The sequence below is a fragment of the Chiloscyllium plagiosum genome, unplaced genomic scaffold (assembly GCF_037043375.1).
Source record: "Chiloscyllium plagiosum isolate Xiang-an unplaced genomic scaffold, Cpla_swu_hap1 HiC_scaffold_33, whole genome shotgun sequence".
Lineage (NCBI taxonomy): Eukaryota > Metazoa > Chordata > Chondrichthyes > Orectolobiformes > Hemiscylliidae > Chiloscyllium > Chiloscyllium plagiosum.
Genome location: NW_028270171.1, coordinates 4,264,171 through 4,290,989, shown reverse-complemented (window position 1 = coordinate 4,290,989; position 26,819 = coordinate 4,264,171). Strand labels below are relative to the sequence as shown.

The 26,819-nt window shown below is 43.5% G+C and overlaps 2 protein-coding genes across 9 annotated transcripts in view; both read right to left on the bottom strand.

The window, feature by feature from the left end:
* Positions 1–760: 760 nt before the first annotated feature.
* On the bottom strand, positions 761–8,144 carry polr2f (RNA polymerase II, I and III subunit F). The gene is made up of 5 exons (XM_087978225.1): positions 8,080–8,144; positions 6,217–6,286; positions 5,572–5,702; positions 3,681–3,752; positions 761–1,685 (listed from the first exon to the last, which is right to left on the bottom strand). Exons 1-5 carry the CDS (start codon positions 8,097–8,099, stop codon positions 1,595–1,597), a joined length of 384 nt encoding a protein of 127 aa, XP_087834351.1. The 5' UTR covers positions 8,100–8,144; the 3' UTR covers positions 761–1,594.
* Positions 8,145–12,161: 4,017 nt separating this feature from the next.
* LOC122542107 (trinucleotide repeat-containing gene 6B protein) overlaps positions 12,162–26,819 on the bottom strand; it is a 175,575-nt gene continuing 160,917 nt past the window's right edge. For all 8 annotated transcript variants that reach the window (XM_087978218.1, XM_087978222.1, XM_087978221.1 and 5 more), the window contains 3 exons: positions 26,570–26,649; positions 24,991–25,130; positions 12,162–23,967 (listed from right to left, as the gene is read on the bottom strand). In XM_087978218.1, coding sequence (XP_087834344.1) covers positions 23,598–23,967; positions 24,991–25,130; positions 26,570–26,649 — 590 coding nt within the window. In that variant the 3' untranslated portion in view covers positions 12,162–23,597. The remainder of the gene's footprint in view (positions 23,968–24,990; positions 25,131–26,569; positions 26,650–26,819) is intronic.

Here is a 26,819-nt window from a genome sequence, read left to right as displayed (position 1 = left end):
CCCAGCTCTCTTGCTGACAATCTAGAAATTGTGTCTCCCTAGTTACTGACATACCAACTGGTAGAAACAGAACACCCTCCTTTACCCTGTCGAAACTGTTCATCATTTGGAACACCTCAATAAGGTCACTTCTTAATCTTCTCTGCCCCAAGGAGAAGAAGCCTAAATCTCTCTAATCTTTCCTTGTATCTAAAATCCCTCATTCCTGGGATCATTCCGGTATCTCCCCCTTGTATAATCTCCAGGGTTATAACATCCTTCCTTAACTAAGTGCCCAGAACAGAACACAATTCTCCAAATGTCGTCTGGCCATTGATTTGTAGAGATGTACTATCACACCCTTGTTTTTATACCCTATGCCTCTATTTATAAACCCTATGAGGATCCTATAAGCCTTTGTAACAACTGTTTCAGCTTGCCTGGTCAGCTTGAACCCAGAGGTCCCTCAGCTCCTGTACTCCCCTCAAAGTTGGATCATTGAGCCTGTATTGTCTCTCTGTGTTTCTTCTCCCAGCAAGCACCACCTCACGTTTCTCTGCATTGAAATTCATCGGCCAGGTGTCTGCCCATTCGACCTGTACTGTTGGAAGGGCCATTTTTTGGGATTGACCTTAACTGAGGCTCTGCCATCTCAGGTGGATTTAGAAAATCACAAGGTCAAAACTTCAAATAAGAGCAAGGGAGATGTCCCCAGTGCTCTGACCAATACATGTTTCCCAATCAACACCCACAAAAATAAAATCTCTGATCACTGTCTCACTGCTGTCTACAATTTTATTAACATACATCCAATATTACAATAGTGGTCACACTTCGAAGAGTCTTTCCAAGGAAGAAAGTTTGGGAAAGGCCCAGTGGAAATATAATTTTACTTCAATTCTCCGAGCATCAGAGGGGCCACATTCACCACACAAACTGCTGAGGTTCAAGAAGGAGGTTCAATTAGATTGAGTGATTCTAAACCGAGAAAGATCGGTGAATATATCATAATAAAATATAGAGAAGAAAACAAAAGGCCCTCAGCCAATCACAATCCCAGGTACTGACACCCTCTTCATCTCTGATCAGAGAGAAAATGTCTGCGAGATTCCAGCAGTTCAACATTGTGTCCACTTGAGGGCGACAACATCAACAACTCTCCAATGGTTTTTAATTTGAAATAGCTGATTCAGTCTCAAATAAATACTCCTCTTCCATCATACTCATATCGAACGGTAACAGTGTGTTCCCCTGACAGCACAAACACTCCCAGGACAGGGACAGCACAGGATTAGGCACAGAGTAAAGCTCCCTCTGCACTATGCCCAGGATAGGGATAGCATGATGCCAGTGTACTGGGTGCACTCTGCTGCTCCTTGTCCTTTCTCGGTGCCTGTGTCTGCCCGAGACTGCCCACTTGGTGGCAAATTAACCACCAGCCCTGTTCCCTTTTGAATTTGGAGCCACACCTTTAACATCGAGTCTCTCAAACATGGCACAGAATCAGAAGCCCTGACAGTTCAGAGGAACGTTTATTTTACAAAAATTCACAGTAAAAATATAAAGAACATTTAAACACAAGAAAGGTGGGAAGTGCCCCAGCAGCGAGCGGGGGTCAATCTGCAATGATCAATTCATCCACTCCCCAGTCCTCGTAGCTACCGTCTGGCAGGTACCTTCGGATAATGATTGGAATTTTCCGTGCTCTGGGAAAAACGACAGATCTGAATTGACACAACTGGTTCTCACTCACCTTCTGAAACAGATGCAGATGACCCATTTACAGCTGACATCGCTGGATAACAGTGTTTATGGTTATGGAAGGATATGTGCATAATATTGTTACTGAGGGTGGCTCTTAGAGTCATAGAGATGTACAGCACGGACACAGACCTTTCAGTCCAACTCGTCCATGCCGACCAGATATCCTAAACTAATCTAGTCCCATTTGCCAGCCCTTGGCCCATATTCCTCCAAACCCTTCCTATCCATGTACCCACCCAGATGCCTTTTAAATGTTGTAATTGTACCAGCCTCCACCACTTCCTCTGGCAGCTCATTCCATACACATACCTTCTGCATGAAAAATTTGCCCCTTAGGTCCATTTTAAACAGTAACAGACTATTTAAAACTGTTATCAGAATCACAAACTCTGAGGGGAATAAGGAGACACCACTTCAAAAAGCAGAAAGGTCGTTCAGGGACGCAGACTGAAAGGAGTTGGCAAGAGCTGGGTGAGGTGTTCTTGCAAAACTGAGCTGTCTCAAATAGCAGTGGAAGAAGATTCAGTCGGAACTTTCCAAAGCAGATTAGATAATTTATTTGAAGAGATGGTGTTTGCAAGCTGACAGCGATGAGCAGGATGGAAACGGGACAAATGTGATCACTTGGGTCTGGCCCGAATGTGCTCCTTCAGTGCTCGCTGATCCTTTGAGCATCGCTGCCATTGTGAGTAGAGGAAACTGCAGATTAGTAACCAGGCTATTCAATCTGATAACGGTGTAAGGTTCTAGAAGGAATGGTAGCCCAGGGCAGTGGGATAATACCCAGCCCTTCTCCAAATTGTGCCAGGAGACCTCTGGGGTATTTGTGTCTCAACCAAGAGGCCAGCAGTTTCCGAAGTGCAGCCCCAGCAGATGGCTGGAACCTCCGCTAAAACCACGTGCCAAGTCTAAGGTGTGAACCTGAAACCTTCCATTCTGGAAAGCTGCAGCCATTCAGTCCATTGTGCTTGAGTGAGCAATCAAATTCCTCCCTGAAGCAGCCTGCTGTTGTTTTTTATGTGAAGCAACTGCTCACATAGTGCAGCCTCATGGTCAGTGTCTAACCCTAGGCAGGGGGAGACACAGCTGAGGAAGGCCATTAATATCCTGAGCTGCTCAGACCCAGAAACCATGAGAGGCTTCAAGGAAGTGACTGATCCTCTCAAAATGGCATGGAACAAACAGAAATCAGTTACAAATCCGGGAGACTCAGTCAACGTTGTTAATATGGTAGATACAAGAACAAGGGAACTTAATGTGAAGCTTTAAACCAAGACTCTCTCAGCTACTTTTCTCATTTGTATTTGTCAGATGACTCAATGTTAAGTTTGCAAGGAAAGGCAGGTCTCATTTGAGCCAAGGAGGTGAGGGGCAGATATGATAGAGATGGTTAAAATAATCTATGATAAACTATAATTATAGATTGTTTACCAATGACAGAGGACAGGAGGTTAAGTCATTGCAAAAGGATGAAAGGGGAGATGACAATTGATATGTTTACACAGCACATTGCTGTGGTCTGGGACAGTGTGTCTGAAAGTGGGTTGCAGGCAAGGTCAATACCCTTTTCAATGGCTCTGGGATAGATACTTGAAACTGATTAAATTTATCAAGCAATAGGGAAGGTGAAGTGGAACAAATTGATGAGTAAACTCTGGGACACAATGGGCCGGATGGTCTCCATGCTGTCACATTTTATTCCCCTCAACCCTCATGAAACAACTTAAGAAAACCAATCCAGTTAAAAACAGACAGTTTAAAGTCAATACAAGGTGAGCCAGCCAGAGTGAACGCCCCAGACTAATGCTCACTGCGGACAGACAAACTTAAACTTAATAAAAATCTGGAATAAAAAGCTAGTCCAATGGTGGCCGTGTTACAATTGTCATTGTTGTGTAAACATGGTTCATGGGTCCTGCATTAGTGCTGCTACTTACTTCAGCTCCTTCATTGCAATCTGCAAGGGGTCTGTCTCTCCTTCCAGCTCCACCATGACTGGTGCACACATCCTGTGGAGAGAGAGAGAGAGAGAGAGAGGGAGTGAGAGAGAGGGAAAGGGAGGGAGTGAGAGAGGGAGAGAGAGAGTGAGAGAGAGAGTGAGAGAGAGAGAGGGAAAGGGAGGGAGTGAGAGAGAGAGGGAAAGGGAGGAAGTGAGAGTGAGAAAGAGTGAGAGAGAGGGAAAGGGAGAGAGTGAGACAGGGAGAGTGAGAGGGAGGAAGTGAGAAAGTGAATGAGAGAGACAGAGTGAGAGAGAGAGACAGAGTGAGAGCGAGAAAGTGAGAGAGAGAGAGCGAGAAAGTGAGAGAGAGCGAGAGAGAGACTAAGGAATCGCAGGTTGCTCTTTTAGTAGCTCTGAGCTGGCAAGAATGTCCATGAAACATCAGAGGAGGGCAATTCATCACATCAAAGACCAGTGAACACCTCGAACCATTCTCACCATTCACCTTGATCATAGCTGACTTCCTTCCGCCTTTGCTTCGTACCCTGAAGCAAACATCCACCTATCCAGTTGCTAGCACCCATCATGACCCGAACCTTTTAGACTCAAACACTCACCGATTTCCACTCCTCTTTCCCTCATATCCCCCTCAAATGGTTTGTCTCTATCTTTTAGGTTATGACCTGTCGTCATCATAAGTCTCCAAGTCCTGCCATATATTCGTGCCTCAAACAGACTCTTAAAAGATTCTCTGAGCACCTTTTATTTTGCTTATATCCAGAAGTGATCTTGGGGTGGGTCAGTGGTTAGCACTGCTGCCTCACAGCACCAGGGTGCTCCGGTTTCCTCCCACAGTCCAAGGATGTGCAGGTTTGTGTGAATTGGCCATGCAAAATTGCCTATAGTGTTCAGAGATGTGTAGGTTAGGTGCATTAGTCAGGGGGAAATGTGAAGTAATAGGGTAGGGGAATGGGGTTGGGTGGGTTACTCTTCAGAGGGTTGGTGTGGACTTGTTGGACTGAAGGGCCTGTTTCCACACTGTAGGGATTCTATGAACAGATTCCATGTACAACTAAACAGTTATTTTTACCATCACCAAATCAGCTGCAGTTTATTTTTTCATCTATTAATCACCATGAGTGAATCACCCATTATTTCCAATCAATTAGTTTACATGCAAAACCTGTAAAAGGCAAGGCAGATGACCAAAGGTGATGGAGATGGAGGAGACTGAGGTATTTACATTACTATGGGAGCTGGCTGTATGCCAATTGGTGGCTGAGATTCCTATATTCCAACTATAGCTAAATACATTCAAAAGGCACTTTGTTGGCCGTACAGTGCTCTGGGATGTGCCAAGGTTGTGGAAAGTGGTGCAGAAATGCCTGTACAGCAGCTCGACATTATCCAGCACAAAGCAGCTGCTGAATCGGAACCACACACACAAACATCCACTCCCTCCCCCGTCGACGCGCAGTAGCAGCAGTGCGTACCGATTACAAGATGTACTGCAGAAACTCATCAAAGATCCTCAGACAGCACCTTCCAAACCCACGACCATATCCATCCAGAAAGACAAGGGCAGTAGGTAAATGGGAAGATTGCCATCCCACCCACAAGTTCCCTTCCAAGCCATTCACCATCCTGACTTGGAAATATATCGCCGTTCCTTCAGTGTCGCTGGGTCCCTCCCTAAGGGCATTGTGGATCTACCCACACAGGTGGGCTGCAGCAGTTCAAGAAAGCAGCTCACCCCCACCTTCTCAAGGGGGCAACTAGGGACTGGGCAATAAATACTGGGCCCAGCCAGACATGTCCACGTCCTGTGACTGAATAAAGAAAAACAAAGATCACCACTAGCTCAGGAACAATGGCCTGGGTGTACTCACGCAATCTGAAGGGCACGTGTGCCTAGTACACGGGCTCGCTCATACTTGGTCATGTATGCCGTCGTGATCCTTTTCTGATTGGCCTGTTGGCCATCTGTTGCGGGAAGAATCTCCACATTCTCGCGGTCTTCCTGAAAGCAGACCGGGGAAATCAGAGGTTAGTTACGGTCATACAGCACACACACAGGGATTCAGAGCTGGGAGCAGGAGCTGGCTCTGCAGCCTCTCTGCCAGACAACCTGACCATCCAGTTCAACTTCATCAAGACAGGAAAGCAGTTAAAGGTGCACCACTGCGTGTCATTGTTGGATGAAACATGACCCTCAGAAAAAGACAAGCTGTGCCAAAAACCTCAATAAAAGAGATGGTTTTAAGGGGTATCCTAATGAAGGAGAGATAGAGAGATGTCGAGACAGGGAGGGAATTCTAGAGTTTGGGGTCCAGGTAGTTGAAGGCACAACTGCAAATGGTACAGTGCTGGAAGTTGGGAACAGGAGATATGCAGTGATCCAGGAAGGGATGTAGGATCAAAGGGAGCTGGAGACAGGGAGGAGTGAGATCCTGAGTGGGGGAGAATCGAGAGAAAGCTTCTCTGTTGGAATGATGTAGGTATGGAGGGGAATATTGGCTGTTCCAGGCACCCACCTCCTCGGCATTGTCCAGATCATCCATTCCTTCATCTTCATCGGCATCATCGAAATCATCTCCATCAAAACTAGAATTAGAAAAAGAGAAATATATTAAAATTACCAAACCAGGCCCAGCCCTGGCTTTCCAATGAAGCAGCCTCACATCTCCATTAAACCAGGGCCCCACAGAATTGCCTTCATTTCTTAATCGATGCCTCCAGTTATCAAAACTTTGACCCATCCACAAGACTTCAGCAACAGGAGGAGACCACTCAGCCCATCAAGACTGCTCAGAATCTCGAGCACATTCCTCCCCCCCTCACCCCCAGCACCAGTGACAGGTTCGTGGGCTGGGGGTTCAGCGAGATGGTGGGAGATGCAACAGTTGACTTATAACCATTGGTAACAGAGGAACACACAACATTTGGTGCTGGGACACAGCTCAGGCAGAGGGGGGCGCTCTGAGCAGGGATCCAGCCCGGGCAGAGGGGGGCGCTCTGAGCAGGAAGTGCAGGGACCCAGCCCGGGCAGAGGGGGCGCTCGGAGCAGGAGGTGCAGGGACCTAGCCCGGGCAGAGGGGGGCGCTCAGAGCGGGAGGTGCAGGGACCCAGCCCGGGCAGAGGGGGGCGCTCTGAGCAGGAGGTGCAGGGACCCAGCCCGGGCAGAGGGGGGCGCTCTGAGCAGGAGGTGCAGGGACTCAGCCCGGGCGCAGGGGGGCGCTCGGAGCAGGCGGTGCAGGGACTCAGCCCGAGCAGAGGGGGGCGCTCTGAGCAGGAGGTGCAGGGACTCAGCCCGAGCAGAGGGGGGCGCTCTGAGCAGGAGGTGCAGGGACTCAGCCCGGGCGCAAGGGGGCGCTCGGAGCAGGAACTCAGCCCAGGCGGAGGGGGGCGCTCGGAGCAGGAGGTGCAGGGACTCAGCCCGGGCAGAGGGGGGCGCTCTGAGCAGGAGGTGCAGGGACTCAGCCCGGGCGGAGGGGGGCGCTCGGAGCAGGAGGTGCAGGGACTCAGCCCGGGCGGAGGGGGGCGCTCGGAGCAGGGACTCAGCCCGGGCGGAGGGGGGCGCTCGGAGCAGGAGGTGCAGGGACTCAGCCCGGGCGGAGGGGGGCGCTCGGAGCAGGGACTCAGCCCGGGCGGAGGGGGGCGCTCGGAGCGGGAGGTGCAGGGACTCAGCCCGGACGGAGGGGGGCGCTCGGAGCAGGAGGTGCAGGGACTCAGCCCGGGCGGAGGGGGGCGCTCGGAGCAGGAGGTGCAGGGACTCAGCCCGGGCGGAGGGGGGCGCTCGGAGCGGGAGGTGCAGGGACTCAGCCCGGACGGAGGGGGGCGCTCGGAGCAGGAGGTGCAGGGACTCAGCCCGGGCGGAGGGGGGCGCTCGGAGCAGGAGGTGCAGGGACTCAGCCCGGGCGGAGGGGGGCGCTCGGAGCAGGAGGTGCAGGGACTCAGCCCGGGCGGAGGGGGGCGCTCGGAGCAGGAGGTGCAGGGACTCAGCCCGGGCGGAGGGGGGCGCTCGGAGCGGGAGGTGCAGGGACTCAGCCCGGACGGAGGGGGGCGCTCGGAGCAGGAGGTGCAGGGACTCAGCCCGGGCGGAGGGGGGCGCTCGGAGCAGGGACTCAGCCCGGGCGGAGGGGGGCGCTCGGAGCAGGGACTCAGCCCGGGCGGAGGGGGGCGCTCGGAGCGGGGACGCCTCAGCCGCTGTCCGTTGGCCTCGGTCGGTGTCTTCACGGAGGTGCCGGTAAATTGAGGGGGGGGGGGTGGTGGAGAAGGCGGCGGCTGCCCCCCGGGTGAGCTGGCGGTTTGTCGGTGTGTGTGTGTGTGTGTGTCTGGGGCTGAGTCCGGTTTGCGGGCTTTGTGCTGGAGACAGCGTGCTCTCGGCGGTTACTAACTTGTCCTCGTTGTCCGACATGACGACAGCGGCGGCTGCTGCAGTGCAGACTGAGTGGTTCTGAGGAAGGTCCTTCCGGTTCAAGGGTTAACCTGCCGACGTCATCACGACGTGCGTGGGACGCCGCCATCTTTGATACTGGCACCGCCGTCTGCCTCCCCATTCTGGGAGATTTTGTCTGTTATTCCAGCAAATAACTTCACATTAACATTGTTCAGGACATTAGTGAATTATCTTGTTGTTTTAAGAAGAATATGGGTGTGCCATTGTGATGCCAAGTGCTGGAAGATGGGATCACAATGGTTAAGTGGAACTTTTTGACCAGCACATAACTCGAGGGGTCGAAGGGCCTCCTTCTGGGCTGTGAACCTCTGCCATTATATCATGACCCTCAGTGAATAAAACATAGTCATTCTAACGCGTTTGTTTGCACCCAGTGTTGAGGGCAAGCTGAGCCCTGGGCCGCCATATTTGATAAAGGCGACAGGGAGCGGTGGGTCACAGAGCCACAGCTCATCAGGATGTGGATTGGAAACTCTGACCAGCTGATGTGGGAAATGGAGACGTTAATCAGCCGCAATCACTTTGAACGTAGAACACCCGAGACGGCCCGGATGGTTTCCTCCTTTTGTCTGATGTTGCTCGTCCAGCACTGTACCCCAAACGTTATCGATCACTTTTGTTGGGACAGCCTGTCGGACTTTTAAATGAGCAAAAGATAACTAGCCCAAAGCCTGCACGTTATACGGAAAATCCAGGCGATCTGCAACCTCATTCTTCATGTTAAAGCATTCAAATCAATGGCAAAGGGGAGCACAGTTTATGTATGAGGGCTGGAACTAATTGAGTATTCACATATAAATTACTGTTTTAAAGGAACATTAGCAGCGCTAAGTTCTTTTTTTCCCCTATTTAAGTTGATAAATACTTTATCATTTAAAACAGGAACTACAATACAGCTTTGATTAGCTGCACATTGGTATGCTTTCCTTAATTGGTCAGAGTACTGAGCACAGGGCATTCCACTGTCGAAAAGATGTACAAGGATGTTGCCAGGTTTGGAGGATGTGAGTTATAGGCTGGGGCTGTTTGCCCTGGAGCATCAGAGGCTGAGGGGTGACCTTATAGAGGTGTACAAAATTATGAGGGACAGGGTAAATAGGCAAAGTATTTTCCCCTGGGGTCAGGGAATCCAGAACTACAGGGCATAGGTTTAGGGTAAGAGGGGAAAGATATAAAAGAGAGCCAAGGGGTAATTTTTTCACACAGAGGATGGTATGTGTATGGAATGAGCTGCCAGAGGAAGTGAAGGAGGCTGGTACAATCGCAACGTTTAAGAGGCATTTGGATGGGTATACGACTAGGAAGGGTTTGGAGGGATATGGGCCAGGTACTGGCAGGTGGGACTAGATTGGGTTGGGATATCTGGTCGGCCTGGATTAGTTTGACCAAAGGGTCTGTTTCCATGCCATACATCTCTAGGACTCTATCTAAACGCAACTATAGGTGTGCCAGTAACCAATTAAAATCTTGTTTGTCCAGTAGCGAACTCCTGAAGGCGGCATTTGGCCGGAACATCGATTTTCCTGCTCCTTGGATGCTGCCTGACCTGCTGTGCTTTTCCAGCACCACTCTAATCTTGACTCTGATCTCCAGCATCTGCAGTCCTCACTTCTGCCTGTGTTGAACTCAGTCAAGGCCAATTAGCTTCAGTGCAAGGGAAAAGTATTAAATACCATTCCAAGTGAGACGATGGATAGAGAGACAGTTTACCAGGCAAAGATTTGTTGATCAGTAATTCCAATGAAACCAAGTGGGGAAAATTCCATTCTCCAGTGACAGTCAATTTTCATTAACAAGTCAAACTTGCTGCAGAATGCTCTGCCATATAAGTATATCAAATATTTAATACTCAGCACATTCGTATCAAGACATTCACAATTCATACACTCCATTTGTTGTGACATCATAGGAAATACTAAGCAGAAGCCAGGGAAATCGAGTCCCTTGAAACTGCACCATACTTCTGGTCACTTCTATTGCTATAAGATTAGTAACAAGAAACTCTGAACTGTTTCAAAGTAATATGCTCCTCTTTAGTCATAGTGTACCTAGCTTCCTCCAAAAATCTAATTCCCTGGCCTATTGTGCATTTCCTCCTTAACCCAGCATTGGTGACTGTGTTGGGATGTTTACATTAAAGAACACTATATATGGCATGCTGGCAGCCATCGAAGCCCGTGACCCACAACCCCCTCAGAAATAATTTTACCTCTGGATTTGCCTTGTTACATCAGAACTCAATGTGTGGCTATCCACGTTTTGACCAGTTACTCAGACTGTTTTTGTCAAAGGCACATTTAGAAATGCATGTTACAGCTAAATATGGTAATGGTCAGTGAGGAAATGGGAACACAAAAGAATGTAATAATTTTAACTGCATGAGAGGGAGAAAGTGAGGACTGGAGATCAGAGTCGAAGAGTGTGGTGCTGGGAAAGCACAGCTGGTCAGGCAGCATCAGAGGAGCAGGACAATCGACATTTCGGGCATAAACTCTTCATCAGCCCTTCCTGATGAAGGGCTCATGCCCAAAACATCGATTCTCCTGCTCCTCAGATGTTGCCTAACCTGCTGTGCTTTTCCAGCACTACACTCTTCGACTTTTAACTGCACAAGAGTTGAATTATGCAGATGGTTGTCTAACAGTCTCTACATATACTTTTGAAGGATAGTCCATAGATGAGGGATGATGTACAATAATCATTTAACAAAAGGAAGACTGGTCTAATCACCAAATAACATACATCTACGAATTTATTATACACCCCAACAATTTGATCAGATTTTGAGAAAGGCATATGCAAAGTCCACAGAAGTACAACCTTTACATTAAAGATGGGAAGTCCACTGTTCAACCAACAAATAAATCTCCAGGACTGGCATCTTTGTAACACTTTTGGCTAGAAACTAAACTGAATCAGACTAGTCATTCAATACCAAAGCCACTAATACTCCTGGCTTGTCTTGGACTACACTCTGAAAATGTTCCCAAGCTAATTTTATTGCAAAGCACCAATGCAGTTGATGTCAACACACAAGACCACTGCTTTGCCTGACCCAAATTTCCTAACAAGTCCTCTTGCATTCAACAGGTGATGCTATCAGCGTATTTTTCTGTAGTTCAGACATTTTCTAAATGTTGTGGACTTAATTAGGAAAGTGGGACCCGGGGGAGGGATAAAGTTTAAAAGTTTTTCTATTCCAATTTCTTTCCATAGTTTACAAGTTAGTCCTGGGATTCTATTGACCATCTATTGTATGGCAAATCTAGATCGATATTTTTGCTGAGCATTCTTGTTTATCAATAAAAGACCCACTCTGGTTCAGAACACCAAAACCATTTTATCACAGCAAGATGCCTTATTAGTGAAACCCCCATACTGAAAATAAACCAAGATGAGTCAAATAAGTTTCTTTACTCAATGTCATCCCTCTTCAGTCATGATAGGCCATCTTGGAGAGGGTCATTCTTTCATGGGCCAAAGCTCCTGAAGCCAAATCTAAGTTGCCCCAGATGGAACCCAAGAATTCTCTTCCAGTGCCTGGTTCAATTTCACACATAGTGCTGCCATTTGAGGGGCAGTTGGAATAACTGAACATTGCTGTCTCTGAGCAACTCTATGAAGATTCTAATCAGCATCGAAGAGTGCCAACTCTGGCTGGATATATCCCTGGAGAATTGGTCATGTCTCCTCCCTCCAATTGCTCCATCCCACACACTCACCACTGGTCACCCAACATACGAACTGTTGCAATCCCAAACCTTCCGCAAGTCAATCAGAAATGGAATATTACCCAATGTGACCATTCTTTACCATCAAACAGCCTTTGTTTCCCATATGTTCATAGTTAAGAATTTTAAAACATGCTCTGTTTTCTTTCTGGGTGTCACTCCCAGCAGTGCCCTGGAGATTAATCTTCAATTCCTGCTAACTCCAGGACAACTCTGGAGGATTGATAACCCCAAATGTATGGTGCAATTCAGCTCCAAAATGTGAAAAAAAAACACAAGACACCAGAGGTAATGCTTAGCAGCCAAACACAACATGTTTATTCTTTTTTTTCTCAAGAAAAATTATGTAGTCCACTGAAGCAACTGTGTTGCACAATTACAATCACATCTTTAAAACAAACCACGGATAAAAGCAAATTTCAAAATTCTTTATATATATACCTATTAGAACAACTTTTTGTTTTTCAGTTTCAATGAAATGACAGACTTTAATATTTTGCTCTGATATATAAAAGAAATTCACCCTTATTATTCCAGCGACGGGGATACAGTACCAGCTATGGCCAGACCAAGAAATGGAAACTCTCCAGCTTATTTGTACAAACTACATAGAGCAACACAATTTGTTAATGAACCAGTGATTTTGTTTTTTCTCTCTTATTAAGTACCTATCCTGGTTACAGAATGCATAGTTCTCAGATTTTCTTTTTTCTAATTAAAAGGCAATGGCTCCCACTAATGGGATGTTCTCTCTCCTTCCTCCCTCCCACCCCTCCAGCTGTGGTTAAAAAGTCAGTATCCTTTTAAACAAATTTTTGCAGGTCATTTTTTGTTTTAAATGATGAAATACATTCATTTTCTTTGATACATGCTAGTCTCGTCTCTCTCTCTCTCTCTCTCTCTCTCATAATTTGTTTATAGATTATTGCGTTGTCACTGGGATTGTGGTAAACCTTGGCCTCGAACTGTGAAAGCAACATCTAGCTATACAAATCTAGATCCTGCCTTTCCAAATGTAGAATGCTGAGTGTTCATACATCCAGATTTGTATAATACTGGGGTGACATTTAGTATTTACTATTCCTGATCAATGCTGATAGTGATGGGAGCAATTTTAAATGATGAATTAGGAGCATTATAAAGTGTATTGGCTTAAGAAAGATTTATTTTTCCTATAGTGTATTGGCACCAATACGCTAAGTAATCCTAGTGACAACAGTGCATTTTATACATACATATATAAATCACACATATATATATATATATAAAAAAAATCTTTCCTTCTGAAATCTTTCACACCCACTTCCCTGCGAAACTACTCACCGTCACAAAACCTACCTTCAACCCAGAAGGAGTTTGGATGACAAGATAATTTTGCACGAAGCCCTGTCAACCACTGTGCCAAGCAGGGCAGGTGTGTTCACAGAACAGCAAATGGCATCAAGTTCATACTTGTGTCCTACTGAATCCCAGCACCAAACCCTCCCCCCCCCCCCCCCCCCCCCGAAAAGATGGATTAGCGGGTTACCCATGGCAACCCAATGCGTGGACTGGCTCAAAATGAATTGAGAACTTCTCACCCAGCACTGACAGGTCAGTTGAGGCCATAGGCAATTTCAAAGTCACTGCCACCATGCCTGGGGAGCCAGGCTTCCCACCGCGTGTGCTACAGGTTTGCCATGCCGAAATTTAACAATACAAGAAGCAACAATCTGATAGCACCAATACTGAACTGGTACCGGGGCAGGCACGGTAGGAAGTCAGATATCCAAATAACAAACAGACCAATTATCCCGAACACCGAGTTCCATATATTTTTTTTCTTCAAAACCTATCAAAATACGCACATGCTTAATGTAAGACATATCAGCAAATTCCTTTGCAAATGTTCTAAATTGCTTATTATATAACATTAGGATTCATTTATAAAAACAGAATTCGAGAAATCCTTGGAACCACAGAATTTAAGTTTTTTTTAATATATATAATTCACAGTACTTTCAGAGTAAGTTTTTTAAACAATCTTTTCCTTCTCGGTTGCCAAATTCTACCCTAGATGAGTGATAACATTGTAAAAGGTTTATATACAGATCACTTATCTGAACTGACTGCAACTGAAAAAAAATTTCAACTTCTCCTGAGCAGTTCCGATATGCTGCCTCCTTACTGCACTGCGTATAACTGACTGCTGCACCAATACCCAACTAAGGTTGAAATCCCAGGCAAGACCATTCTGCAACTTTGAGGGGAGGGAGCATATTTAACTCCCTGCCATATAGTCCAGTTTTATTGATAATTTCTTACCCCAGTTTACGAGGCAATAAATGTTCCATGTTAACATACACCCTGTAAACTCCAGCAAAGAAGTGTTATTGTTAAATGTCATCATGGTGCAGCAACATAATTTTTTTTAAAAATCACTGAGTCACAGCAATTGAATCAGGCAAGTGTAAACAGTGTAATTCAATCTCCTCCCTCATGCCCCCCACCCCAATCCACAATGGTTTTTTAATGCCTCTATGTACAACACAGAACCCCACAATGGGTCCAGGCAAAATGCAGCCCATTTTGTACACAAAGTTAAATGTGTCAGAGAGGCAAGACTGGGGCGGATGGGTCAAGAGAAGACTGGGGCAGGGGAGGATGAGGCAAGGGTGACTTCATCAGATCAACCGGTCTTAAATAAATCCAAATATCATGTAAACAAAAAAAGTATTATGATGCAGTGAAGCAGAGGGAAGAGGGAACACAAAGTATGGGAACAGACTGCTACATCCTGGGGAGAGCGCAGAGGCTGAAGGCCCTCGCACACTATTGTCAGCACATTGTCAAAATAATACACACACAACCAAAGTTAAAACCCTAAATTAACATGGGTTAATAACAGCACTGAAACAGCATGCGTGGGCACGCATACACACACACACACACACGAATTTCACTTTCTATATTTGGTGCTGAGCTGGTGAACTTAGAAGATACATAGGACAAAAACTTTACAAAAAAACAATTTTATGACATTCCTTCTCTCGGGCATGATTCAACTCAGAGAGAGAGAGAGAGAGAGAGAGAGAGAAAGAGAAAGACAAATACCTACTCAAAAGTACAGCACGCACCATCCTACAATTCTGAGTTTAAACTGCCACTAAGGGGAAAAAGTGGAATTGCAAGGAGCAAGATACACATCACATGCAATTAAAACGGATTTTTTTTTTTTTACAAGTTTGAGTCACCTCTCTGCTCTAACAAAATTCTTAATACTTAACACAAAAAAAAACTCTTCCTTAATATACACTAAAGATATTGTGCAATATAATACACTTTTAGATCAATGAAATTCAAAGTTTTGTTTTTAGAAAACGATACTGCTTTAAAGGAAATTTCCAAAGCAAAGCCAATTGTTGACTCTGAAAAAGGGAGAATGATTCAGTAGAGGCATAGCTATTACACCCTCAGATGCTGATACATTTAAAATAATGTTATTGTGAAGGGGGAGCTGAAGGACAGTCAAGACAGATGGCAGAATGGTTTTTTTTGTTACTTTACAGCTTTCCACAAAACTCCCAACAATGTTATCAAAATTCTCATTTTTGTGTTCGGTTTACCAAATAGTAAACAAACAATGAATATACTTCGCACTGCTGATAGAAGGAAAATCCTGACAGAACACAGCAATGACCTGGATCATTTGATATTGTCTTTAGCAGAAGTTAGCAACCAATCAACAATTCTCAGTCACAACTACTGATTCAGTTTAGTAAGACATACACTTGTTCAAAAGGCAGAGATTCTCATCACAAATTACCAAAGTGCGATATTCTTTGAAAATCCAAATGGTCAAAGTCAGAAATAAACCAAGGAATCAGGCTGTACAATGGCACTGTTCCCATTAGAAAGATGTGGTATCTGATCCCAACATAACTCCAAATACTCTAACTTAGTTAGGTCTTGAGTTCTCTCTCTTTCTCCCACCCCAACACATATTAAAAAGGAACCAATTTAAAAGCTACAGTTATGATTGACACTACAACCAATTACAAAAGTGCACACACATTAACTGAAATACTTACAATTGTGCAATCAAACTCTCAGCAGCACATTGCATTCACCTTGAAGGCTTAGCACAGCTCTGGTGCCTAACCAGGATGGTAACCATGCAGTTCCTAACATTGGCTCTCTGGGCAACATTCTCCTTGCCAGTTACTTCCACATTCCAATCAATGCCACCCCAACAGCCTATGCAACCAGGAACAACGAATCATGACTAATCAACTTCCAGAGTACATTTGGAGCACTCTGTTTTAGAGATTGGAATGAGACTTCAACTTCATTTAGGGATCTCACCCCTCCACTAACAGTACTGTTTTTAATATCAAGGCATAAAACTACCCTCTTCAAATGGGAAATAAATACAACACTGGTTCGTGAATGCTCGTGCTGTGGCCCTACACCATTTAAAATCAATAAATACGACATTAAAAAATGTAAATGCTAAAACTGTACTTTATCAAAATGCAGTTCAGGGAATATAGCCTACCTGATTGATAAGACAAAAACAAGGAACTGAGGTGCTGAGTGCCGTTTGAAGGCACGCCTACATTTTAAATTGGTCCAATTCAAAGTCTATGGATCTCCAAGGGAAATTGAATGCAAGGTGAATGAGGGTCCAATGACCCTTTAAAGTCAGTCAGTAATATGCACTGGGATCATTTGAAAAGCTTGGACGTTTAATCAGTAACATGGAATTAGCTTTTTTTCATTATTTAGTTTCAGGGAAATGGAAAGCTTGCAGCAAAAGATCTGCCCAAAAAGTGCTCAGCAACCAAGTGTGTGTGTAATTTTGGCCTTCGGTTGTTGCAATTACAGTCAGATACAAAGCTCCAGTGAGAAAAGTAGAGCACCAGTGTCACAAAGGGACTAGGACAGTAGGGACACCAGAGGGCAAAAAGTGGATCATGGGAAGATCAAGAGATTAGCATTCAAACATAAAAAATAAAATTTGATGAGAAGTATAAAGCAAAGCCACATCAATTGCAGAAAATAACATTTTCCAAGTAGACAGTAACTTTAAAATATAGCATGATAGCTACAATGTAAATAATGGTACTGCACGCTGAAAAAACGAATTGTTATGATACAAGCCAAATTTCTGATGGACTTCAAAATACCTTTTTATCAACTATGCAGACACCACACTGGATCTTTCCACCCCTGAATTTCTCCCAGGGCCCTTGTGTCCTGAAGGTTCCTCCACATTCAAAGATCTGAGAAAGGCAGGAAGCTCATTGTCACTCATTTCCTAACAGCCAGATATCCCACGTCTCCTAATAAACATGGGCATTGCTTCAGGAGCTGACATTACAGATATCAGATTTGAAAAAGCATCCTTCATGCCCCATTCCTAATGCACCTGTCAGTAACCAGTGTTCTGGGGTCATGGTGCAGTGATCTGCATAGATCAAAGTAATGTTACTTATGTAATAGTGAGATTGCCATCAATCTGGGATCAGAACTCCGAATAGGGCTAAATTGCAGAAAAACCTACCAGAATACAAAAGAATTTACAGGATCGCTACAAAGAATAAATATAATAAAAAAGCAGCCTTGAAATGTATAGCTGATTTAGTTCACATCTGAAAAAAACAAGAATGCATTTTTAGTTTCCATACTGAAATATTAACCTTTCCTTTTCTTTAAATTGCAAATGGATCACCTGATTTTTGTCATACCTTCTTTCCTAAAAGTGTACTTCCAGTCTTTTCTTAATTTATCTTTAGTAACAGCCAAACAAAACTGACCTCTGCCTGGTTCCAACAGACTGCACACAAACTACTGGCATACATGTATTCAGGCAGTTTGTCTCCCTATCCCCAGTCCTCAAGATGCTTTGTACAGCTGTAAATCTTATTTCTCCTGGGACTGGTACTGTAAAACGTGCCTGCAAGATCACTTTGGGGTTATCAGCAGAATTCAAACCTATTACAGTTGGTAAAATGTGCCCAGGGGAGGGCGCCTCAATTCACACCGTCATACTCCAGTACCCTACAAGCACAACCAATGGTTAAATGTTACATTAATTCAAGGTGGCTTTACTGCACAATGACTTATCTTCCACTAGAGACTTGCGCCCAATCAGGAACACCCCTCAATTCGCACCATACTTCCACATACCAGTTGTCCATAATACCAACTATTTTATGGTACTTAAAATTTCATAAGAACTAATTTTACTTTAATTAAATAAAATCTTTGTAATGGAAGATTCAAGTCATTGAGTTACTTCCCAGGCATCGTTCATGAAGGGGAAATCCTGAACAAATGTTATTCTGCAAAGTGGTATAAAATTACTACATAATGCAACTTTATATTTTATTTAAATTCCCACAGTGAAGGGGGACTCTAGGTAGGCTCCTGCTTCTGCCAAACAAGGGTTTTGGATCAAAGTGAAATATTAGGGAGTATTACAGGCATTAGTGCAAAGTCCCAGAACTCTGCTGTTAAAAGGCCCCCCATTTTAATTGGCATGATTCAACATTAACCAGTGGCAGTAGATAAAGCAGCAGCAACAGCACAACACAGCACGAGGTCCACAACTTAGTAGAAACTAGTGATCCTCCCATGCAACTCTCTGAAGTCCCCTCTTTCTGAAACACTGCAGGCATGGGAAAAAAAGTGACTGAACAGCTTGAGAAACTACTTGCAGTTCTTTCGACCAGGTCCTGTGAATATCACAGGAAATGGCCCTGTCAAGATGGAACGGCTCAAACTGGTGAGGGGAATGGGGTAGATAAAAACATTGTGCTTACTTCAGAATTGTCCTGCTTACTTTCATTAATATTCTGCCTGAAAATAAAACTACTTAGACATTTTGCTCAGAAGCTGGAAATGGACCAATGTATGTATACACAGAACACTGAATGCCCTGCGGACTGGTCCCAAACCCAGATTAGATTTCAGGACCAGCTTGCCTGAAGATTCAGACAAAAAAATCAGTTGTACACAGCCTTGAGTGGACATTTACACCCAGAGTCCAATATTTTAACAAAATTGTCAAGTTAGTAAATGATCCTTGGCATGTTGAGAAAGAATTGGTAGGACATGATGTATTGTATTAGGTCAACAACACCTCAGTTCTGCCACATCCCACCATCACAACAAGAATTGCTCTTGCTGGATCAGGCAGAATACACATTAACTTTTGTGGAAGCATATTGCTTGTAATCCAAATATTCTAACAGGACTGCAATGAGGTATTACCATTTAAGTAGATTTCTAGTTATTAGACAGAATTGGAACCGGTGTAACAAAGACTGAAAAATCTAAATCTCAGAGTCAGACATTAGCTTTTTAATTCCCTCTTTATTTAAAAAAAACAACATTTTGGGAACTGGCTTTTCCCCTAAAAATTCCTGAGAACTTTAAATTTTAGGAGGAAAAAATTATAGAAGCAGAACAAAATAAAAATGCTAATTAAATTAGAAACAAAACACTGTCAAATGCTCCCAGAGTTACTCCATCTAAAAATACAAAACACATATTTTTGGTCTTTTTAATCCTGTTTGATGGAAGAACGGTTCAACTTTTCTTTTGATTTCTGACTTTTCTATGCCTTGGAAAGAGAATTTATAGGACTGTGCCAACAATATTTGGAAACAAGATTTTTTTTGAAAATCAGTACAGTTCACTTGAATTGCTTAGCTTCCACAAACTTACTTCTCCAAAACAAAATGGGAACAAAGTGCGATGAATAATGAGTAAATTTCCTTCCTAATCCATCTCATTTTAGATTAGTCAATACAAGCACTGCCTCAGTCAATAAACAGAGCAAAAACAAATTTGCAGCTTTGGGTGACTATTATTACCACATCCACTGTCTCCTCTATTGGACAGGGTCTGGGCAGCTGGGTCAGATACAGCACTCAACACTAGAGTATATCCCTGTTCCACCAAATTCAATTGTTACCAGTCTGTTCAATCTGAAACTGGTCATCTCATTTTAAAAATGCAAAACTCTAAAGTATTGGACTCAATAATTCTCGACACAGCCCTAAAGGTTATGTAAACGGGACAAGGCCAAACACATTTGGGCATCTCCCTAATGTTCAAGATTTAACTCCACAAAGTGCTGGAAGAAGACTAAGCACACAGGAGTGAACAAGTGTATGGGTTGGTGTGCATATACACACGTCAACAAGACGAGGGAAGTGGGTAGTGTGTATATGATTGGGGTGGGGCATGGCAAATGCAAAGTGACCACAAGTCTGGGTGAACAGGGGAAATGCGAACTGGTTGGCTAATTGAATACAATCCAAAACACAATTAAAGCAGCAATTTCTAATTGCAGCCACTTCTGGTCACTTAATAGATGTGACACTGATGTGGTTCCAAATCCAATCTCTTCAGCAGTTAAAGACTAACGATGAAAGATGTCAAATCTCCCACTCCTTCCTCCCAACGCAAGTCATTGCTTATTTTCCATGTTCACCCTCTCCTCCATCCCACTGCCATACTACATTGCTTTAAGAAAAATTCAACACCTACAGCAAAACAATGAGGACAATTCTTAAAAAATTAAACAGAAAAAGGTGCAATACTTAGAACAGCATTAAAAACTTTTTTCATATAGTTTCCTAAACAAGTAAATGATTTTCTTACTAGTTTTCACCCAAGTGGGTTTAAACAAGGGGAAAGAAGGAAAACACACTTTTTAAACTGAATAACATTTGTAAGTAAACGTTTATAATCTTTCATATAGTGATCGACCAGTGAACAAAGGTACTGTCCCTCCTCTTTGTGTTCTGTAATTATCTACTATTAAATGGGACCCAGTACCAGCCGGTGCAGCAGCAGAACTGTGAACATTCTGCTGCCCATTGAGGTGCGCATTGTCTGACTCAGCAAGTGTGTAAACGTGTGCAGGTATAAAGGGTGTGTGTCAGTCCCCAGTGTCTTTGTGTACACAATTCAACTGATCAAGTGATTAATTTCAGTGTAGCCTCACACAAGCAACAAGGTCACCAGTAGGCTAGGTCAGTGATAAAGTTATTAATGGAGGAATTCACAGGAGACAGACGCACATACCCTTTCATAATATGCACCTGACTTAACATTTTAAAGAAATACACTTTCAACATCTTTGCTTTATATTTTAAATTGGACCTTTTGTTCGATGTCAGTCACACCAGATCTGTGAAGAGCCTTGGATATGGCCCCTTCGTGCCATGTGTAACATGGCTCCGCACAGAAATGCAGACATGTTCTTACATATGGTGTAAACAGTATGTTAAAGCTATTCCTACAAATTCTGATATAACCTTATCCAAGATTTACAGAAAAAAAAGTGTTTGCATACTTCAGATCAGCAAGTATACAGAATGGCCACAAACTGGCTCACTATTACAGATGGATTTTAATCAAAGAAACAAAATGATGGTTTCACTGAAAGGAATGAGTTACATCCAGCAAGGATCATTATAAGCTGCAAAGCAAGCTCATTCCCAGAGCTTCCTTTGACTCCAAAATCCCTGTGCAGTTACAGAGAAGCTCTTTTTAAAGAGTGGAGATGCCAGAGACTGTGGGATGTAAACAGCTGGCTGTAAACCAGTATTGCAAACTTACGACAATGAGAGTTGGTGGGAAGCTACCAGCCTTTTTGTGAAAGTGTCAATTTACAGGCAGTATGGGTGAACATAGGAAGGCTCAAGCCAGCCAAGCTGATTGGATAGCTACATCTCCTAAAATTAAAAAACACAAAAACATATACAAAAGGAGGGAGGACTATATCCATAGGAGTTATTTTTATTACATTACGGCAACACCTTCATTGGATTAGCTAAGTGTTTTGAATACCTCAAGGGGGTGAAGGTGGGGGAAATGACTGACCCACCATGAACCCCCAGTTTACAAAATGATAAAGCTTGTTACAGTACACAATGTAAGTCCCCCCAACACTTTGGAACTGAGTGCAACACGTAAATTTAACTTGAAAACTTCTACACTAGTTTTTCTAACCTACTTTATTTTTAAGTGCTTATGTCATTTGAGTGTAGCAGTTTGAGGGCAGCACATTGCCCACTTAAGGAAAAAAATACTATTGCGTTGCTAAATAATAGCGCGTGATCAACTATTGACAGCACAAGATCAGTTAGCTGCAGCGATAGTGATAAGATGACACCGTCAAATGCGGCAACATCATCACTGCATGTTTTAGGCATGTGCTGTGATATAAATGGATGTGTAAAAATTTACTATTGAAAAATATAATAAGCAGACCTTAAATAGAGCACAAAATAAGTAGCATAGTAGTGAAGGGCTAGGAGCATCTTAATTATCAACTGATATTAGTTAAGACAACTTTTGGTTGGATGAAGGAGGCAATGGAGGAGAGAAGTGGAACAGTATCGCCTTGTAGTAAAGACAGCAAATTTCTATGGAGTAATAATACTAATTCAGCCCGAAGCCTTAAATGAAAGAGAAGCAGCTCTGATGTAAATACAGCTCTCCACTCATCTTTTGGAAGATGGACTTAATGCTGAAAAGCTTTCTCTTCTTCTCCCCCCCCCCCCCCCCTTACTGAAGGTATTCAGTTCTGCTGAGTCATTGCTTCAGCAGCCACCTTCTCTCTCCCAAAAAGCTATTATTTATCCAGGACCCTAGACATTCAGTGTTGGTAGGATATTCAACCATAGGGCATTTCAACTGAGCCCAACCCTGTCTCCACCCAACAGCTAATATGTACAAACCCTCTGACAAGGGTTATTGGATAGGGATCACAAATGGGAACCTTGGACAATTTTTTCTACCATCCCTCCTGCCAAGCTTTTGAGGGGGGAGCGAGGTGGGACAGGGACATTAAGATCAATAGCAACCCTTACACCATTGCTGCCTTTTATGGCCTAGATAAACTAAATCAGCACAGATCAGAAATCAAACCTGAAACACACTCCGGTCTGTGAGATTTGGTATTAACCCTGATTGTGCCTTTATTTATTAGGAAGCAGTTGGAGAATTTTGTGCTAAGGTTCCTCTTCCGCCACATGATGCATGCGTGATATTAATACATACAATGCCTACTGAAAGGCAGGTGCATATGGTGTGTTAAGGGTACATGGCTGGTACTGGTGCATAATAATGTCCTATAACATGTACATAAGCAACCACTAGGTTCAGTATCTGTCCTGGTCAATCACTAGCTTTAATACGTGAGGTTCTGTCGCGTCTCCGCTATTGCATGTTAGAGGACGGAAACGTGCCCAGTGCAAAAAAAAGTTTTAAAAAGCCTGTGTGTGTATTCAGTAAATGTCCTGTTGCAACAACTTCTCAATACAGAGGTGGGGGGGAGGGGGGGGGGGGGGAATCATGTAAGGAAAAACTATACTACTGTTTTTAAAAAAAACTTATTTATTTTTGATGGTAAAGTGTACTTCACATTTTTAATGTTGGCGTTCATGATTCAAGTATTTTGAAGTGTGATATGTTTTTTTGTTTTTTTTGTTTTTTGTTTTTTTTTGATTAAAAAAAAGTAGCCGAAAATTAGGAGGGAGGTGTCTATGTGCACAAAAGAGACTGTGGATGACCCCCTTAATTTGTTTCACTTTTTTCTTTTTTTTCTCCTTTTTTTTTTAAACTTGTTTTGAAACTTATTGCAGTTTGAAAAAAAACACATTAGTGCTGCTGTTCAAAAAAGTTCACGAGGTCACAGGTCAAAGGTTGAAAGCTTAAAAGTTCAAATTGAATCAGCCCCTCCGCCCAGGAGGTCACCAGGTAGTAGGGGGGCCGGACTGCCCATTCGGTGCGAATCATCGGAATTCGGGGCTCCCCACAAGCTTGCCGTGTAGCTTGGGGTTGCCCAAAGTGAGGCTCCTGCCAGGTTCCCGCTACCCCTGCCCACTCCTCCGGCACTGTTCCACTGTCCCAGGCCAGACCGCCCGCCAAACGAGTGAAGGCTGCTCCCAACTGGATCCATCTGGCTCTGTCCTGTCTCCAGTGTCTGCCAGCCTGGGGATGGTGTTGATAACTGACCTTGTGCAAAATAGCGGTTGACTTCCTCTTCACTGACAAACTCAGCAAGGATGGTAGTGTTCCCCAACACACACCTGAAAGAAAATATAAAATAAACGGAGGTCAGAATTACACTTGGTTTGTGGAATTTAGGAACATTGGCCACTTAGAGCCCCTCAAACCTGTAACCATCAAGATCTGCAAGCTACTGTCTCTCCCACCTTTGTGTCATATGTAATTTTATTGTGTTTTTATTTAGAAGGGAAGCAATAAGAGAGAAACTCAAAATGCGAGAAAAATTCAGCATTAAAACTATTTCAGATGTTATCTGGTGTGCTGCCAGCACTTCCATTTATTATGTTTTTCTTTTCCACTAATTTTTCTTACCTCTTCATCTGGAAATAGGATTTTAATTCAGATCAACGTCAACCTTTTAATTTGCAGAATCAAGAACTTAGGAGCTGTGAACCCTCACAAGCAGTTGAGATTTGGTCATCTCACTCAAGAGAAGTAGCAAGGTAAGATCATTCAAACAAGGAAGGTTCACACAAAGTCACTAAGGGTTTCAGTAGATCTAACTAATGTTGAATATTGCCTCAAGGACACTGGAATCGCAACAACAGCAATTGTCCAAAGCTGAAAAGCAACCATTCTGCTGAAGAGTGGGAATCAAGACATAATGCTGCACATAATGTACCACATGTATCTGGAAGAAAAGAGACAGGACTGTTTTTCAAACTCTGTTGAAAATGCACCCAAGCACAGTTTTAAGCTGCCTGTTTTATTTCAGACAATGGCTGATCTGTTGTAGATTACCAGAATTTTCTCCATTCACTCCACATTACCAGTATTGACAGCTAACAAAGAACGATCTTTTTTTAAGTTCTGCTAACAGTTCACACACCGTTCTGCTAATTTGGATAAAGATGACCCTGGGAACATTGTTTTGTCAAAATGTTTTGTTTCTCCGAAGAGAACAGTTTGAAAGAAGGCCTACTTTTAGCAGTTTGAGATTGCTCACACCTTCCTGACTAGAGAACAGTGCCACTGGATAGGGGCCCAGAAGTGGAGGAAGCCATTAAGGAAGAACCATTTCCATATCAAAGCCAGGAACTCACATGTGCAGCGCAGTCTGGGCCTTGATAGCCTCTTGCTTGGTGCTGTATCGGACCAGTGCAGTGCCGTGTGTCAGGTTCAGGTGGAATGTTATCAGCGGGCCATGCTGCATGCAGATTGTTCGCAGGGTGGAGCCATCGATCTAAGAAGACGTATGTTTAACTTGTTTAGACAATTATTTTTAAAAACTTGTTTTCCACTTACTGAGCCCAGTTGGACTAAGAATTGTCCAAGTAATTATTCTGTTATGTCTAGTTCTACTATAATTACAGTCTATTCTACCTTAGGGACATCACTGTCAAATCACATTTCTCCCCCAGTCCCTTACTCTACTTCCCTCTTCAGTCAAAAGATGCTGGGGCCAAATGCCACTATGAACATTATGAGCCTGGCAGTCAAACACAGACCAATGGTCTCAATATCACACTGTGCAGGACGTTTACCAAGTCATCCATTAAGAGTGCTTGAAATGTTTGATCATTAAAACAATTCTTAGATCAATGGTATCAGTCAACAAACAATAGAGGTTTCACCTGCACTTCAATAAGGCCTATTCTTTTATCAAAGAAGTCTTTTCTGCTTTGCAACCTGTATTGTCATTAGTTTTGTTTTAATTGATCTTAAAAGAAACACATCTTTTTCATGCATTTGCAATTTGTTTAATAAAAAACAATTCGTGACAGAAAGGTCATGAAGGTGCTCAAGGCTTTAATATATAAACATTAATCGCCTCCTGTTCAATCATCAAGAGGTTTCTTCTGCATTTCTCAGTATGAAGGGATACCATTCTTTGGGAACACCCGGCCACAACAGGAAGTATGGAAAGGAACCAAAGAAAGGAATACCAATGCTCAAGGCCAAGGACCAATTCCGGAAACACCTGCCAAATGTGTGGTCAGAGATGCGGCTCTAGGATCGGGCTCATCAGCCACCCAAGGACCCACAGAATCCATGACTAGTGACACAGAATTTCCTAGGTGGACAATCATACTTATTAGTGAGTGACTGATGCTGACGATCTTATGTAGTTCTATATTTATTTCAGACTTTTGGTACAAAGAGCTTTGCTTTAATCTAGCAATATGAACTGCTTTTATTATTAGGACAAGCAACTTCCGCACTGTCGCTATTAAACAATATTTATTTTGCCATCACTCTACCGATGATGATATCGGGCAAGCACAACACATTATGGAGGCTTCAAATTGCCAGCTCAATACTGTATAACTTAACTGTCCTATTAAGAACAAACTTAAGGGAATCCTAAAATATTTCTCCAGCTCTCTGTCTTGTCCTAAATTGCTTCCCTTTTCTTATGCTTTATTTAGGAAACCAACCACAGCACTACATGACAATGCTCCCCACAAGTTTGCCTTCATGCGACAATAGGGAGAGGTTTATTAGCAGTGAAGAGACCTCCTACTCTTGTCCATTTATTGAAAATACATTTGTTTACACATCAAACGGGATGTTAACTATTATATTTTGCCCAAATCCTGACAAAGAACTGCAAACCCAGCAGGAATTAAGTACCTTTGTGATATGCTTCTCATAAATAATCATTTTATAGAATTCCTGTACCTGTGGAGTGAGATTATGAAGAACAAGCCAGGAGCTGACCCGAACAGATCCACCCGAACTGCCATCACCCCAGTTTGAACCTAAAGAGAAAAGGGAGAAAATTAAGCGTGTTTTCAAAAAGCTGTTTTCTTTCAGAAAAAAAAACTAGTCACTCAATGATCCTATCAAGTGATTGATGGGAGCTCAATTTCTTTGACACAGAATTCCAAAGCCCAGATTGAAAGGCATTAACAAGATTAAAGAGTGCCAA

Bases quoted from the DNA above. Each gene is read 5' to 3' on its own strand.
- polr2f (XM_087978225.1), bottom strand. From the start codon at position 8,099: ATGTCGGACAACGAGGACAA. The intron at 5,703-6,216 runs GTGGGTGCCTGG...GTCTGCTTTCAG, and splicing joins ATCTGGACAATGCCGAGGAG to GAAGACCGCGAGAATGTGGA. The intron at 1,686-3,680 runs GTAAGTAGCAGC...CGTTTTTCCCAG, and splicing joins ATTGCAATGAAGGAGCTGAA to AGCACGGAAAATTCCAATCA.